The sequence below is a fragment of the Leptonotus elevatus genome, chromosome 11, assembly GCF_054856555.1.
Source record: "Leptonotus elevatus isolate MCC_2025b chromosome 11, RoL_Lele_1.0, whole genome shotgun sequence".
In the NCBI taxonomy this organism is placed as follows: Eukaryota; Metazoa; Chordata; class Actinopteri; order Syngnathiformes; family Syngnathidae; genus Leptonotus; species Leptonotus elevatus.
The window spans coordinates 14,828,660-14,845,517 of record NC_141249.1 but is presented as its reverse complement, the minus strand read 5'-3'; the positions used below and the strand labels follow the sequence as shown (position 1 = coordinate 14,845,517).

At 42.0% G+C, this 16,858-nt stretch overlaps 1 protein-coding gene across 7 annotated transcripts in view; it reads left to right on the top strand.

The window, feature by feature from the left end:
• Positions 1–775: 775 nt before the first annotated feature.
• The window catches only part of celf5a (cugbp, Elav-like family member 5a), a 249,745-nt gene continuing 233,662 nt past the window's right edge, over positions 776–16,858 (top strand). For 3 of the 7 annotated variants that reach the window (XM_086088750.1, XM_086088751.1, XM_086088747.1), the window contains exon 1: positions 777–1,305. In XM_086088750.1, the coding sequence (XP_085944876.1) occupies positions 888–1,305 (418 nt within the window). In that variant the 5' untranslated portion in view covers positions 777–887. Of the gene's footprint in view, positions 1,306–16,858 lie in introns of all 7 variants that reach the window. The other 4 variants (XM_086088752.1, XM_086088748.1, XM_086088754.1 and 1 more) reach the window with 2 other exon arrangements.

Sequence of the window (16,858 nt, the reverse complement as noted above, 5' to 3'; positions counted from 1 at the left end):
TATCGTACAATTAGAACAGATATAAAATTTGCGATTAATCATAAGTTAACTATTGAAGTCATGCGATTAATTACAATATAATATGCATTGTTTTAATTTAATTGTTTGCCTCACTAGGAACATGTAAATGTGCAACTGACATGGCCACACTAGTGACACAACTGTGTCTTACTCGCAATGTTTTTTTCTACCACTATATGTCATTTCTTCATATTAGTAGGACAGCTTTGGCATGCATACTAGTAGGATAATCAGTAAGATAAAATGGTACACAGTGTGCTACTAATAAAACTAGTCCAGCTGTAGATGCTAACTAGTAGAAAATTACAATGTCACTAGGAGCACAAGTAGCACCCATTTGACAACTAGTGCACAATTTTACTAGTAACATTTAATGTGCTACTAGTGAGTATAGTGAGGACAATGTGCCTAGTAACTTAAAGTCCATGTACTGTACTAGGATGTGCATTGCCCTCACGAGTAAAAAAACGAATAAGACAGTCGTTCTACTTTTGTGCTTAATTAGTGAGGACAAAGAGCATACTAGTACATGTACCTTAAGCTCAATATATCAATAAATGCCATAATGAAACAATAGTTGATAACATAAATCTCTCTATCCAAATTTGTAGTATAAGCGATGACCACTGGGTGTCGCCCAAGAGCGTCTAATATCGCTTCGGTGCGTCTCTCTTCCACCATTCTGCTCCTCTTTGCTTTCTTCTATATGTGTGTGTGTGTGCGCGCGCGCGCATGTGTGTGTGCGGGATAGAAAGTCAGCCTGGTTTCCAGCTGAGTGCTTGCTCTCTCACACAGTTCGTGCGCGTGTGTGCGTGCGTCTATGTGTGTGTGTTGTCATTATTATCCACTCTGCTCCCAGCCCGAGAATGGCCAGATTCACTCATACTGAAACTAGAAGGCAGCAGCAGCAGCAGCAGCAGCAGCAGCAGCAGCAGCATCCTCCTCCTCTTCCTCCTCCTCCTCCTCAGCAGCATCCCGCTCCACACTCCTCCAGCCTGCTCCTCAGCGGACCGAGCCCGGCACCACTGCTCCTGATCCCGCACCACCAGTCCCAGTACCAGCAGCAGTACGTCCAGATCACAGTGCCCAAACCCATGAACGGCTCGGAACCCATTTCACTTCATCCGGAGAGCGGCGCCATGAAGGACCAGGATGCCATTAAGCTGTTTATCGGGCAGATTCCGCGCAACTTGGAGGAGAAAGACCTGAAGCCCCTCTTTGAACAGTTTGGGAAGATCCACGAACTGACAGTTCTCAAGGACCGCTACACCGGCATGCACAAAGGTACCGTGGGCGACTCTCTAGCTCTTTTTGCTTGTTAAATGTCTTTTTAAACCACATTTATATCACTTTTACATAAAAAAAATTAAGCGAGATGTTTCCGTTTCTTCACGCGACGTACGCGGCGCGTTACGCGCCGTTTGCACAATTTACGCGCACGCTCTTCCCGGTTCCTTTATATCTTTTATATCCTTTTGAGAGCGACGAGTGGTGTTATTTTATTGCCCACCCACCCCTCCCACCCCTCCCACCCCAAACCCCCTTTGAACACGCTCTTAAGTGGGGCAGAGGCGCTTGGAAAGGATACATTTTTAAAGAGCCAGTGCAATCTTTTCATCACTTATTCATCCATTTGCGTTCTTTAGCATCATCGAGCCCGCCATATAGTGGAGTTCAAAATTCAGTTCAGAAGCGTATAGCACATAGAGGAGTGCCTTCCACCCCTCAAAGTGTGACAACATGACTGATGTCTCCACGGAGAATGGGACCCCCCCCCACGCCCCCCACCCCCCGCCCCCCCTTCCCCCCCCCATGCTGCTGATGCCGGAGTGGGAGGCAGCACGGGTGTAAATCCACGCGGGTCTGCACTGTATGCACACCTGACAATTTCCACCTTCCATAATGAAGTTGGTTACCAAGGGTAGGCCTCGGCGTGTAAATCAACAAAGGGGGGCTTTGAGTACGGGTGGGGGTTCTTTTCATTAAACGACTTCACCCCCTTTTGTAGTCTATCACATCACGTTAGCTGTCATCTTCTCCATCACCGCGACCATCATCATCATTTTTTTTTTGTGTATGAGGCGCCAACATTAAAAAGACAATTTACTGTATGTGCAGGATATTCAAATCTGCAAATAATGGCTGGGGGCGTTTTTTTCTTTCCTTTCTCAACTCAACTACAGATGGGGCATGCCTTTACTTGTACAAAGCACTTACATGTAATTACTTATTGACACTTTTCATCACCTGCAAAACTGTTTGCACATGTTGGTTGGTGCTGGTGTTTTGGTTAGCAACAGAGCTGAAATAAACAGTTAAATGTCTGAGTTGTGAAGAACCGCAGTCATTATGTTTTTTTTCTTCTTTTTCACACCCTTCAAAAAAAAAGTTTTTTAGTGTTGGGGAAGTTACTTGCCCTGAAGGTGGGTATGAAAAATTTATAATAATAATAATAATAAAAACACTTTTTGTAATGACTTAATAGCAACATAATACAGTAAATATTATATTTAGTTATGTTTGACCAAAAAAATAAAAAATCCAGACCGATACCGTACAAGTACACAATTCTTGAGTAGTCACCGATACTGATACTAAGTACCGATACCACCAGCACTTTTGGTACATACAATTTCCCACACAAAAAACAATGACAGATCATTTTGAAGAAAGGTCTATTTATCTATAGATCGTACTTTGAAGTTGAAGCTGAAATTAACGGCAATTTTATATTATTCTTATTTGTAATTTCTTTTTACTGATGGTAAAATGGCCACAACAATGGCTGTCACAGGTACCGATATCTTGAAATAAGGCCGGGTATCGGTACTTGCCCATCCCTAAATCAATTTTTTTTTTTAAATCATCTGTCTCTGGCCGCATTTTTCTGCCTCTAATTTGATATGCAAGAAACCAGCATGTCTGAGAAAAAACAACCAATATCTGATTTGCAAGGCCTCGGGTTAACATTTTATGTTATACTACTAACATTCCAGTATGAATAAAGTGCTTTTCTGGGGTAACAAGCTTAAATGTCATAATAACTGTTTTAAAATATATGAACAAATGAAATTTTGGAGAGGGGAGGAGAATGCAAATGCTACCTTTAAGTGGGATGTTTAAGTGATACAGCAATTATCGGGCTTTTGCTTAGGAAAAATGCTCGAACCAGGCCCACTTGTCGGTACGTCTGCTTACTTCACATAACTTCCTGCGTACAGTATATTGTTGTTTTCTCACGTCCTCGTTGAGGCCCGAGGGCAAGCCACTCAAATCTAAAGCAAAACGGAAGCAGACTCCAGCTCCGTGCCTTATATCTCATTAAGTTCTTAGATGACACGAGGACCTCGTTCTGCATTTGCTATTCCACGCACACGCACTCACACACTTTTCATTTATTCATTCATCGCCGTGTGATTGCGCGCCGGCGTGTGTGCAAACACGTACAGAAGTGTCATTGCCCCGCGTTGCGTAATGATTGCACTATTTAGCTGTCGAGTGATTGTGGCTCCATTGCCAGCCAACTTCAGCTTCTTAAGTGTGATTGGATGGAGAGGAGAGGAAATAGAGCTTTGAAAGGCAAACCTCGAAGGGTTGGACATTATTTGGATATAACGACATATTGTGTTGTTGTTTTTTACATCCAACAGCACATACTACCAATGTCAATTTGATAATTTGATGTTTTTAGACTTAGTGTGCCCAAATTTGTTCAAACTAACTGGAAACACTTTATACTCGTCAATACTTATTCATTTTACTCATTTTTATGGTCACACTCTTACTCAAAAACCTTCATGTTATGTTGCGGGTCAAATTGACCCGTTTGGAAAATCTAGCAAAAAAAAAAAAAAAGTTTCACTTTGTCTGCTTTTATACTAAAAACATTGCATTGTGATATTTTTTGATGATTAAACATTTGAACGTAACCCATAAACATTGTAAAACAAACACAACAGGAGGTCTACATTGGTTTCAAGCAACTTTTGGGATTAAGGTGGCTCATGTAGGCCGTTTTTTTACTTGGGCATTCTACTCTTTACAATTTCTCACCTTCCTTGCAAGGAATACACTACAAAGTCGACTCTTGGTGTTTCTCAGAGTTTATTACAGTAATATAGCGTGACCGTGACCACTATAAATTGCTGCAATTCCTTGAAAATTCCAGCCCTGAAGCCAGTTCCACCTCGCACAATTAAATTTGGAAGGCATGTCTATCGCGAGTAGACCCACAACAAAGCCTTAAAAAGCCATGCTCAAAAAGACACAGGAAGTCTGCCATTTTGGCTTGAAGCGACAATTTTAGGCTCATTTTGATCATTTCTTTTGACCCCACAGATTTTGTCTGATCACTACGAAATTTGAACCACATGGAATAGGCAGCTCAGCGATGCTAAATTGCGAAGAATTTGCCCCCCCCCCCACCCTTTCCATTGTTACATAATTCAAAGGTCAGAGGCGAACAAATATCTTGCATGTGATAACAGTTCTACTTAATGTCCCTGTAAAGTGAAAATAAATGTCTTCCGAACTTGACCCCAAGCCAAATTTGAATGATAATTTATTTTTTTCTCCAAAAGTACAAATAGTCTTACACATTCCTACAAGTCTGAGTTGCGAAAATACATCCTCTTAATGCCTCTGGTGGCTGAAATATATCCCACTGGCCTTTCAGTGGCTCAACGAGAGACGCTAGCGCTAGCGCTAGCCATCAGCTAGCTTGTGCGCTAACAGGCTTCCAGGACTGTTCTCAGCCGGCATTCTGGTTGCGGGCTCAGGACCTGCCAATTAAATAACACCACCAAGCTGTTGTGTAAATTGTGGCATTCTGGGAATATGCATTTTGAGGGAGCAGGTGTAGCTAGCTAGCTAACTGCACACCCAGTCTTAATAACTTGAGTAACTTGAAACAGCACCAAACCTTTACAGGGTCTTTAAGAGAGTTTTTACACTCATATATGGCACACATTATATAAAGTATATCTGAAACAGGCACGGGAGGGCCATTCATTGCCCCGTTCAGCTGTAATTGTGTGAATGCTGGAACAATTCCCACATATGTTATTGTGATTTTTAAACTCCTCACTCTTTTGCAGAGAAACAACTCCCACATAATACTTCCAATTTCAACTTGCTTAAAAAATTCACGCCGTCCGGGGTATACAGCGTCTGATACAACATTACTTACAGTCTTCGCACAATTTAACGTTAAATATAAACTTTTCCCCATTCATTTTAAATAGGACTGACATTGAACTTTTTCTAAGTCCCGCTTTCCACGGCCACCTCCATAAATACAACTGGTCATCATTACCACCTCTCTGATACAGCTCAGTGGGACACTTGGTAAATTGCATTGTCCAATAACCAGGAGGTCGCGGGGTCGAATCCCACTTCCCACTCTACATTGCAAATATATACATAGCCATTATGCTATCTAAATGAATGGAAGGTATTGCAGGCCTAGGTGGTGCTACTGAGTGATTTATAAAAAATGTTGCATTTTTCCATTGGATATCATTAGTTCCACTTTTCCATCTAAATGAATTCAAATAACACTTTTCCATATAAATTTCAACTTGCTTCTTTGTGTGTTCTTTTTATTCGTTTATCTTTCAACTACAATTAATACTTAGTCATTTTCCCATAATTAATCTTTCAATTTACTTCATAAGCATTTCATCTTAGCATTCAGCTATTAGCATTCAGCTTTCTGCATTCCCACGCAATTTCTGCAGAAATTGCACTTAGTCTAGTTATTCTAAAGTAATTGGGGGGGGGGGGTGGATTAGATTAAAAAAGAAAAAGTTTGTCTTTTAAAAACTTAAATGACAGCAGCCTTTGATATTGTTTGATTACATTATTCTCACGGCTGTAGTTTATATTATCTTTGGATAATATAATCAAAGTACAATGGGTAATCGCTCTAATTGAAGCTAATCGTGCACAATAAGGTCCTTCTAAATGCAAATCAAAGTGACTTTCTATTGTTACAGGCTGACAATTCCTGATGTAATTAATGATGCACAATCAATCCTTCATGTCGCTGTCCATCTCTTACATTGTGTTTTTGTGCAGTAAATGCTATTATGCAAAATGGATTATACGGTATGGATCCTGATGAAAATAATGCCTATCACCCTCACAAGGACACACACGCGCGCACACACATCAGCAATTTGCAGTAGTTCTGCACTTCTGATTGCAATTTGGTCCAACTTGTCCCTTTTGTCTGTGATTTTCTTGCGCGTATTTTGCCCGTGGTAATCCGCGAGGGAGAACACGGAATTAGTTTGTAAAGCGCGATAATAATGCATGGCCATAATAAGTTGACTCGGGAGGATTAGCAAATGTGCATTGTCTGAAGCGGCGCTCCCTTGGGTGTTCAGCTGGTTGCCTCCCTAAACAGTGGCTGCCTCTGCCAATTAAATATTCCGTCTAGTCTGCCTCCTCCTCCTGCGATGAATAATTCTGCCCGCGACGTCCGAGGCCTGCCAATTATTGTTGCCCAATTGGTATTAATAGGTAAAGGCTTTCCTCATGTAGAATAAATCATAGACGGGAGAAAACCTCTCCCTTCGGCTCCAATTATAATTGTCGGAATGCAGTGGATCTGCGCACACGCTAAACGCAGGAGATTAATTACGATAAACATGCGTGTGTACACATCTTAGTAACATATCATTCATATGTAGCAGGCAGGCCAGGGTGTGCGACGGGCACAGCATGTAGCTCGGCAGGCAGTTAGGCAGGAAGCCGGGGGAAGCAAGGTGGGCAGACAGGTTGGGCAGTGAGACAGGCAGTTAGGAAGGCAGACAGGTCTACTGTCAGACAAGAAGATGACGAGGTGGATAGACAGACCTGAGGGTTGATAGACAGGCTTTGATAAGCAGCAGAAGAAGAAGTGAGACAAAAAGATAGACAGGGAGGTGGCAGATAGACAGCCTGGGATAGAAAAGCAGGGAGCTGGCGACTTGGGATGTGAGACAGATAGACAAACAAAAAGACTGAAAAGACAGGAAAGGGAACAGGTTTGAAGGAAGACAGGGATGAGAGTCAATAAACAGGGTGAGATAGGAAAGCTACAGACAACAGAAAGGCAGACAGGAAGCTAGACAGGCATTGGTAGTGAGACAAACAGCTGAAAGGACGACATATAGGCAGAGAGCGAGGCACATTGGCACGAGGTTTTCCTGAGAGGGACAAACTACTCTTGATCAACGATAAGACAGACAGGCAGTGAGGTAGATAAGCAGGCTCGTGTGCAGACCGGAGGACAAACAGACAAACAGGTAGGGCACCAGGTGGGTAGGTTGGCTGGTGCGCAGGCAGACAGACATAAGGGTAGTTATACACGGTGGATGGAGAATCAGCGGGGACCCAAGTTCACTGCCAACTAAGCATGAAACAGAGAATTACATGTTGGGTATTTACAAGAGAAGAACGGCCACATAGCCACATGATGCCCCGCCCCTTTAGCCTAATGCTAACAAACACTGCAAATGAATTGCATAAGGTGTCGCCGTGTTAAAAAACAAAAACAAAACAAACAACGATATTTGAACGCAAACATTGACAGATGAAACCAATAAAAAAATATATACATTAAATAACATAAAAAAACAAACAAAAATAATGATAAAATAATAATAAAAAAATATATATATAAATAAATAGATATCAACCGATGAGATATACCGGCCAAGGCAAAGTCATTTCGTCAGGTACACGTGCCCCATTTCAGACAGTCGGGTAGAAAGACAGGCTGACAATGGGCCAGGCTGTCACTCAGGCAGGCAGCACGGGTCCAATGGACCAAGCGAAAATGAAGCGCTATCAATATACGGCCACGATGGCCACGATTGTTTTAATGCATTAGGGAAAGCCAGCAGAGATATTGCCTTAGACTGCAGCCAAGATGGAGCATATGAAATCATAGAATAATCTAATGAAATATTTATTCAAGTTTTTATTTTGTCCCCCCTCTGAGCCAGTGCGATGGATAGCAGCTTTTCTGTGGGCTGCCACTCCCAATAAAACAAACACAAATAACAATGGAGGATGTAAACAGGAATGCACGGAAAGATTCATGCATGCCTGTTTTGTGACACGTTGATATGAAGCTGAATTTCATGCGGAAAATCAAGTTTGATATGATAGATGTATGCATGCATACACATGTACCATATTGCTTGTCTTATAAAAAAAAAAGAAAAAGTAAAACTACAACAAATCTCCATGGGGGCACAGCTCAGGTGACGTCACGGGGAGGGAACGTAGGATCCTAAACCTAGAGGCACCGGGCATATCGTCTCATTGCTGTGGAGACAGCCTCGGTTTTTCTCTGTCAAAAAAACACACGGAGGAGGGTGAAAATGAGGCAACCCAGCATCCCGCTGTAGTTTTCATCCAGGGGAAAAGTCTGCAGCATACTGAGCAAGTGTGTCTACCTTGGTATAAATTTGCTATCTAATGATGTAATTGTAGCACTCATATTGACCATAGAAACCACACCCGTTCAAGTTCCATTTCCTATTTCTGTTCTTAGCAAAGCAACAGCAAGCTAAAGTCTCATAAGATTTGCTAATGTCACACGTGCTGCTGTCAACTTCTTCTTTTTCCAGAACATTTTCTTTTAACTGCAGAGTGTTCCAAACATAATCGTTGTCTTGTCTTTAAACATTTGCAAACAACTTGCCAGTGAATATTTGGCACTAGCAACATGTTCAATAATGAATTTTCTCCGGCTCATTCATCAATGTCTCGTGTCACTTGGGCTCATCTATGCGCCGCATGCCTCTTTTTTTTTTTTTTTTTAAATTCAGCCCGCTTGATGTATTTTTTATGCGACAATCGCGTGCAAACGAGAGAGTACTCACAGTTAGACTCATTTCCCAGCTTGTGCCTTTTTGTCATTTACAGTGTGGTGAGCAGCGCGTGAAAAATAACCTTCTGCAATGTATTCACAGTGTCTTATTAAAGGACAGCAAATTAATTCCGCCATAAAGGATGCCGGGTTGTCTTATTTTTGGCGGTTCACTTATCTCATCTGAAGGTGGACTTGGCAGAAGCGTGCTGCATTCTCATTCACGCTCAAAGGTCACCGCTGTTTTCTTTCGTCGAAACAGAAGGGAAGCCTGTCTGTTTTGCATGGTTGGCCTATCAGAGAGGCCCGTTGCCTTCAGAGCGGGAGGAGGATGGGTGGGGTGTTACTTTTCCAGAACAGCGTGAGCTCTTTAATGTCATGTTGGAGCCTGGCTTGATTCATTTCGGAAGATGAAGCAACAAGGGAGAGTGGGGGATGATTTTAAATGCAATGTTTGGTGGTATACTTTTAAGTCATGCGATAAATCCTTGGGAAAAAAATGCCTTGCCTTCTGAGGGCTGACTAACACTCGTGTTTGCCCAAAAAAGAAAGAAAAAAAAACATCAACCACGGATCAGTCAATGTGGTTGCCAAATGTCTGGTCTTTTGGCTTCACTTCTATATTATCCATAGACGTGAATGTGAGTGACAGGTTGTATGGGCTATGTGATCAGCTGGCGACCAGTCGAGGGTGAGCTGAGATAAACTCCAGGTTTACCCATGACCTCATTGAGGGCAAACGCGATTCAAAGGGGATGTGGGTAACTATTAGTAAGTGGGTCTATACAGGCGTCGATAGACAGCGATTCTGCACCGGACGAAAACTGGCCGGCCAATTTGTCTATTTGCGTGATGTCGTCTTCGCTCACGCTGTTCAAATATCAAAACAGACTCATAACACCATGAATCTTCAAGTTTTTCCCGCAACAACCACATAAGTCATTCACTACTGTCTCTCTTCGGCTAGTAGCCATGTTTTGATTTTTACCCCAAAAAAAAAAAAATACTTCAATTCGTCACTTTTCTGATGTCACCTCTGCTTTTCGCTCATTGGTTCATGCCACTGTCTGTTAGCTTATTTTCGCCTCAGAAATGCGGTTGATCAGACTCGCTCTCCGGCAAAGCCACAAGTGAGTCTGGATTTCCAGGTTAAACTATTAGACATTAAATCAGAGTGATTAGAAGATTAAGAAAGAAAGCTAGAAAACTATTCTACACTGAGGGTGTGCTTATTTTAAAGTAGTCGTGTTGAAACTGATATGTAAATTAAAATAGGGAAATTTAAAGTGATTGTGCGTTTTCACATTAGAACATTAAAATGTAGCAACAGCAAATCAGAGTGCAGCTTCTTGGCATTTCAGGACGTTATTGGTACATTACATATCTGCTCAGTTCTTTTCCTTCCGATGACAGCTAGGTGTAAGTTAGCTACAGAAAAGAGAACGCGATGTTAGTCCAGAGATGGGAATTTGGCAGAAGTTGAAACCTTAGCTTTCTAGCTAGCTAGCTCGCTAGCTGTGTGTGAGCTATGCTAACGTCTTTGGCAAAGCTATATTCTTCAGTGCGCTTTGTGAATGTAAATTGTAAATTTCTGTTTTTGAATGAATATCAATGGAGTTGTACGGACAGTTCTCCAAATATAACTGACTTCAAAAGAGTAACTAAGGTAAGCAAGGCAAATTCCCAATTTGAGATGAGTGTCAGCTCTGTGTAAGGCTTCATGCTACACAGCGCAGTTATAAATAGAAATTGTGTGGTATTTCTGAAAATGGGTTAAGCTGCCGTCCCTACACTGCTGGCATGACATCACTGATTGGCTCCTAGCATTCCCCAAAACACTCTCCATCTAACACTATCCATCCATCTATCCATCTTAAATAATTGGCAGATCAGTGTTTATTTTGAGATCGCCCTTGTTAGAATGTGAAATATACGTCAATGCAATTAGCACCCTGAATTCTGCTTGTTAGAGCAACCATTTGAGCTAATTGGTACTGCTCTCCAGCTCAATGATGAAATGAGATAAATAAAATATATATATATATCAGGAGGATTAGTGTCTTTTTTCTCTCCTCTTTGTCACAAGTCTTATTACTTCACTCCCCCCCCATGTCTATGCAATCTTTGAAGCGCCGTCTTTAAAAGGTAACTTTCAATTTGCGGAATCAAAGCGACTGAGCACCTGATCCGATTGTTAGCAGACAGCTTGACGCCCGCCGGTCATCCGCGATCGCGCCTCCTGTGCTCTGATCAATCGATCCTTCCTTGGAGGTTTAAACGGCTCAAAGGCGGCGAGCATCGGCGGGAGCGTCACATCTAATCAACCTACCTTGCAACTGAATACACTGTTGGCTCACTGCTTATGATGCACAGTTTGTTTTCACAGTCATCGCTGTGGTCATAGCATTTTGGGTGATCATATTTTACCGGGGAATATTAAGCGTTGTCTTGCTATCTTTTTCTTGTAATAATGAGGAGAGACTGTTTGGAAGAGTCACAAAGAATGCAGAATACCTTCGGACTGCATTGACTTTTCTTACATATATTACTCTCATGCCAAAGCCACAAACCTGGACACTTCCTCGATTTAATGTGATTCAACCTCTTTCTGGTTATCAATAATGAAAAATGACTTGCACAATAGAAATACAGAACTAAAAATATGGGTGTACACACACCAGATATTCAAATTGTACTGTCATCATGCTGCTCTTTAAAGCTTCAGAATTTGCCCCAAAATATTTTTTTACAATGGCCTTTTTATGTGACCATTTATGACATACATTTTTTAATGAGTAGATTAATACCTTAGTTGTTCATAATGGGAACTCCTGCAAGCCTCTGGCGGATAGCTTTCAGTCCGGATTCTGGTTCAAATTTCCCGCCCTCTGTCTGCGGATGTGACGTCATATGCGCATTGTGTATGTGAAGGAGGGAAAATGCATTTTCATTTATCGGCCACAGGTGGCAGTAGCGGTTTGGAATTCAATTTTCTGAGTTCAGTTGCTTTGAGTGAACTATCTTTATTTATTCATAGCACACTGCTGGAAGGTTACCTGATTTTGAACATGTTAATTTTTGGGTTCATGTCACACTCCTGGACCATTTTTTTTTCGTGACAGTGAATAATATGTAGTCATTCTGCTTATTTCTGGTTATTGTGAATAACTGGCAAGGAACCATCATATTACAGTAAAGATATGACACATCTTTCGGAATTTCCATGCCAGGGTTAAAAGGAGGTGCGGTGTATTGATTTTTTGTGCAAAAAAAACAACAAAAAACTGCTCGTTTGCAGGAAGGGAGTGACACGTCAGGGTTGTAGACTTGGCAGGTTCACTCTCTTTGGCCTCCCAGAAGTAAAACAGCAGGAGGCGCTAAGTGGCAACCTCAACATTATTTACAGCTCTGTGAAAGTCCATCCATTAACGGTGTCAATTAGCTTCCTCATCGGGGGATGCGGGTGGCTGGATTTATTTATAGTTCTGGCGCCGACTTTAATAGCAAAAGCAGGATAGCGCACCGGGAGAGTATACAAAAAAAAGTTTTATTGAAAGAGCACAGAGCAGACGTTTCCAGCATGCTCTAAGGCCAACAGAGTCACCTATTGAAAGAATTCCGGCCCACTTGGGGATGGATGCCCACTTCAATCTGTCATGTCGAATCCCACAGCGGCGCCAATCCTCCGACAACTTTATTAGGAGCCTGTTGGAAATGGAATCCGGCCGTCCTGTTATGTTGTTATCCCCGCAGTGTATAGTCTTAAGTATTGGGAGAATTACTCCCCGCCTTGTCGTGTCAGTTCATCCTTCTTTTTTATGATGGCTCCTTTACCCCAATATTGATCCTTCTTGGAGCGTACGCAGAGCATCTCAAAAAGAATTTATTGCCTTTGTCAGCCTTATTAGGCCACGCACGCTTCACCCCAACACGTGTATGGCGTGTAAGTACACGACACGGGCGCTCCTTTGGGATGCGCCGCCTATGGATCTGCTTGACTGCTCGTCGGAGGCAAGTGGAGTCCATGTGAGTGAGGAGCAACAAATCAATGGTACGGGTCTCCTGCTCGGGGGTCAGAGAGGAGAGCAGGGAGGGTCCCACGACTATTGCTGCATTCGAGGTTGCTCGGAAGTCAGACATACAGTAGGCTAATTGCCAGGTGGGATGTTCGGTGCCACTTTTTTTCCAGACTGATGCCAGTACTCAACTTTCACTAGTCACAGATAACGACACCAAGTTCCACTAGTAGTGATCCATAAATATTTCACCCAAAAACAATGACAGATCATTTTAAAGGAAGCCCTACCGTACATATCTTAATATAATATTTTTTTCTTAATATTGCATACAATTCATGGACATTTTCTATTATTCTAATTTCTAGTACCTGTTTGTAAAACTAAAAAAATATGACATTATATTACAATATACCTTGTAATATTAGGTACTTTCCCATCCCTACTATTAAGAGGTTACCTTAATTTTTACAAATGCAATTTTAACCATTTTAGGACAATGGAAGAGATCTATATAGTTAACAATTAAATTCAACAATTCAGTGTTTTTTAATTATTTTTTCTTACACTGGCCCAGGAAGAAGAAAACATTTTGCACCCCCACCCCTTACCAACTCTTCGACTATAAATAATATAATTTGTCTATAGAATTGTTTTAAGTACATCTCCTAATGCGCTTTGTGCACTCTACAACAATGAGAGCGCTACTGCCACCTATTGTAGTGGATGTACAATTACACTTTTATACTACATTTACTCTAGTACGGGGGAAAAAAAAAGATTCCCTGAGGTCACACATTGCTATTTGAGAAAGACTGCACTAATATTTTTCTACATGAAGCTTTTCAATTCACTTATATTATAATAATAAATAATAATATATTTATTGTTTTGGCCTGAGACCAGCTAAATGCCAAATTGGTAAAATGCGGGGTTCACTTTACATGTGCATTTTGGGGGAAATCAAGTCATAGTTTGTGGTATATATATTTTTTTGCATGTCTTTTTCAGTGGACAATGCCTCTTAGAGCGGAGGACACTATTGGAATAAAAATGCTATTCCACTTGGAGCGTTCCATGAGTGTGGAGCCCGCCATTCACATTCATTAATTCCGACTGTAGCACAAGGTGAGGGGTGACGGGGAGGGGCAGTGAAAGGAGAAATGGGGGAGGATTTGGAAAGATGAGCGGCGCGCGAATTGATTGACGAGGGCCCGACGGAAGGATGCAGTCAGCTTTGCGATGAGGATGAGATGGTGACTGAGCACCCCCCCTACACACACACTCCCATCCACCTCCATTTAAGGTGGCTGTCTGACTTAATTAAGGTTTACAGGTTACGCTAGGCTACTGCTTATATTACGCCGCTCATTACAAGGCCATTAGGCCCGGGCAGAGAAAATATTGTTGTCAGAACGATGATGAGTCAAAGCATTTTATTACACCTCCCTTAACTCCTTCTTCCTCTCTGAGAATCTGAATGACGTTCTTGGGAGCAGATTGGGAATCTTTATTTTTCCAGGGTAAGGGGGTGCTTCTAAGCGCTTCTTGGAGACCACACTGATTACCCCCCTCATGGTCAATTTGCGCCTCAGAGCCTTCCCTCCAGCCAATGATTCAGGTCATAATCACATTGTATCAGTGCTGATGTTGTGTGTTTCGGTTACATCCAACCTCGCTCACTTCCCCCGACTGTCCATCTCCCCCAGATACCCCCCATCCCCCCACTACGTGAAGAGGGGTGGGAGTAAATGAAGTAAGCAAGTAATCTAGCCCCACTGATAGCATTCACAAAAGACGTGTGAGGGGAACGAGCGGGACTTTTTCTGCTAGCTTCACACTTTCCCCAGTGAGCTCACACTTTTTCATTACGCCGGGGCAGCTTGGTACTCAGGGGGGGCAAGGAAGACCGAGAAGGAAGCGGTCAAAGAAGTGAGTGAAATCTGCTCGGAGAACTGCAGTATATATAATTGATGTGCCCACCTTTATATTGATCCACTGCATTCAATGCTAACCGTCGGTTGCCTAAGCGGCCGGATTGGAGTAATCTCTTCTTCATGGTCATGCTATGCTAATATCAGCAACAGCACTAGAGAAGAGTTTTTCTTGTTATGTATGATGGTAACATGTGGTGAGAATACTTCAAAATAAACCTTAACATACCAAATAATATATAGATAAATGCTTTAGTACTCTTTTATTTTGAAGTTGGCACTGACATTGTGTTTTACTGTTGCCAGCGTTTAGCGGCGGCTCCAGCGTGAGCGGCTAGCAGCGTTAGCCGCTAAGCTAACCGCCTGACTCAGTTGCCGTGCTGATCACATTTTTAACAAAGCGGGCTTAGTCAAATGTGCTGTTTTTGCCGGCAAAATCGCTACTGTGGTTCTGACGTCACTTGGCCTCATAGACCAAAATCTATGTGGAGAGATTTCACAAATATTTTTAGAGAGGAAATTAGTGTGCTACTAAGTAAAAATGTTGATGATCTAAAAATGAAAAGTAGTGGAGTTGTTCTTTATTAAAGGGACATTCAGTGATCCCTAGCGCCATCTAGTGGTGAACTAATAATTCATTCATTTTAAAAACAGCAACAAAAAAAAGTATCGCATTAAAACATTTTTTTTTATATAATCGTAGGTCTTGTAATCACTAATATTACATGGCTGTAGTCTCACCTTACTAGAGCTGCCATGTTTCGCTGCCATCTTCCTGCTACGGAAGGACAACGTCACAACGGCTGCCAAGTCACCGTCGCTCGCCGAGATGCTCGTTTGCTCACGCAAAATAAAAATCGGTGGTAGGCTTGTGAAATGTGGTCTTTCTGAGCCACCGTAGTGTGCGTGCTCCTGTGGAAATGTGTTTTTATGTCTTCTGTATTTATAATTGTTAAACCAAGCAAAAAAACAAACAAACTGTTGTGCTATTTCCTTCTTAGATATATCTCTCCAATACAATTTGGTTTGCTTCAGTGCACTCGCATCTTTCACATAAAAAAAAAGATTTTCCAGTTTGAACTGGTTTTTGTTACACCCATAGCTGTAGCCCTAAACTGGTATTACATCTTTCAATTACTTAGCAACAGCACCCCCCCCACCCCCAAAAAAAAAATTCATCGCAAAATGAATTAAATTCTTGGCGATTTTCGTTAATATTAACTGTATCTGAAATGGAATTACCAGAATATTCCAGGTGCGAAAGCGCAGCGACGCCAAGCTGTAAACCATCCTCAGCTGCTCCCTCCCGTCTCACTCAGTTATTCACATTTTAATTACACGGCAATTCAACACAGTGCAGATGAAGCGACTCGGCCCTATTTCCCAGTACACACACGGCGCACACTTGAAAATATATCATTAGGAAATGGGAGCCGGGGCGCTGGAAAAAGAAGAGAACAAGATAGATTTGGCAGCCACAAAGAGAAAGCAGAGGAGGTATTTCTTTCTCTTTGGAGGTGAAATCAATGTGGCAGATAAGGCTGCTTAAAGGTTTCTATCAGATGATGCACAGGATCATCTCTTCACAATAGGACGGCTTGCCCCATTGCTTTGTCAGCAGGCTGCCGTTGCTGTGGCTTTTCTTTTTTGTTGGGTTTCAAACTATTTCATCATTTTCCTCTCTCGCGCAATTGGTATGCAGCGCGGCGCTGGCAATTTGCGCCTGTTTGGGTTCCCAATTATGCAGTCGTTAAAGCACTTTCGCCTGTCGCCCGCAAATTCTTATCAAGCCATACATTAAAAGCGCACAGAATCTCGTGTAAATGGAGTTCGTGTTCCCGCCCCCTCCTTTGTTTGCCGTTGTTTTTAATGTATTCTCACGTTGACAAATATGTTGAGATTGTAATGCAAAACACATTTGTTTGTTATCCAAGATACGGCCGGCGTCAGCAGCAAAAGAACATATTAGTAAATTCTCATTCCTCTCACCCCGTAGCCATTTGGGAAACAAAAAGATAAAA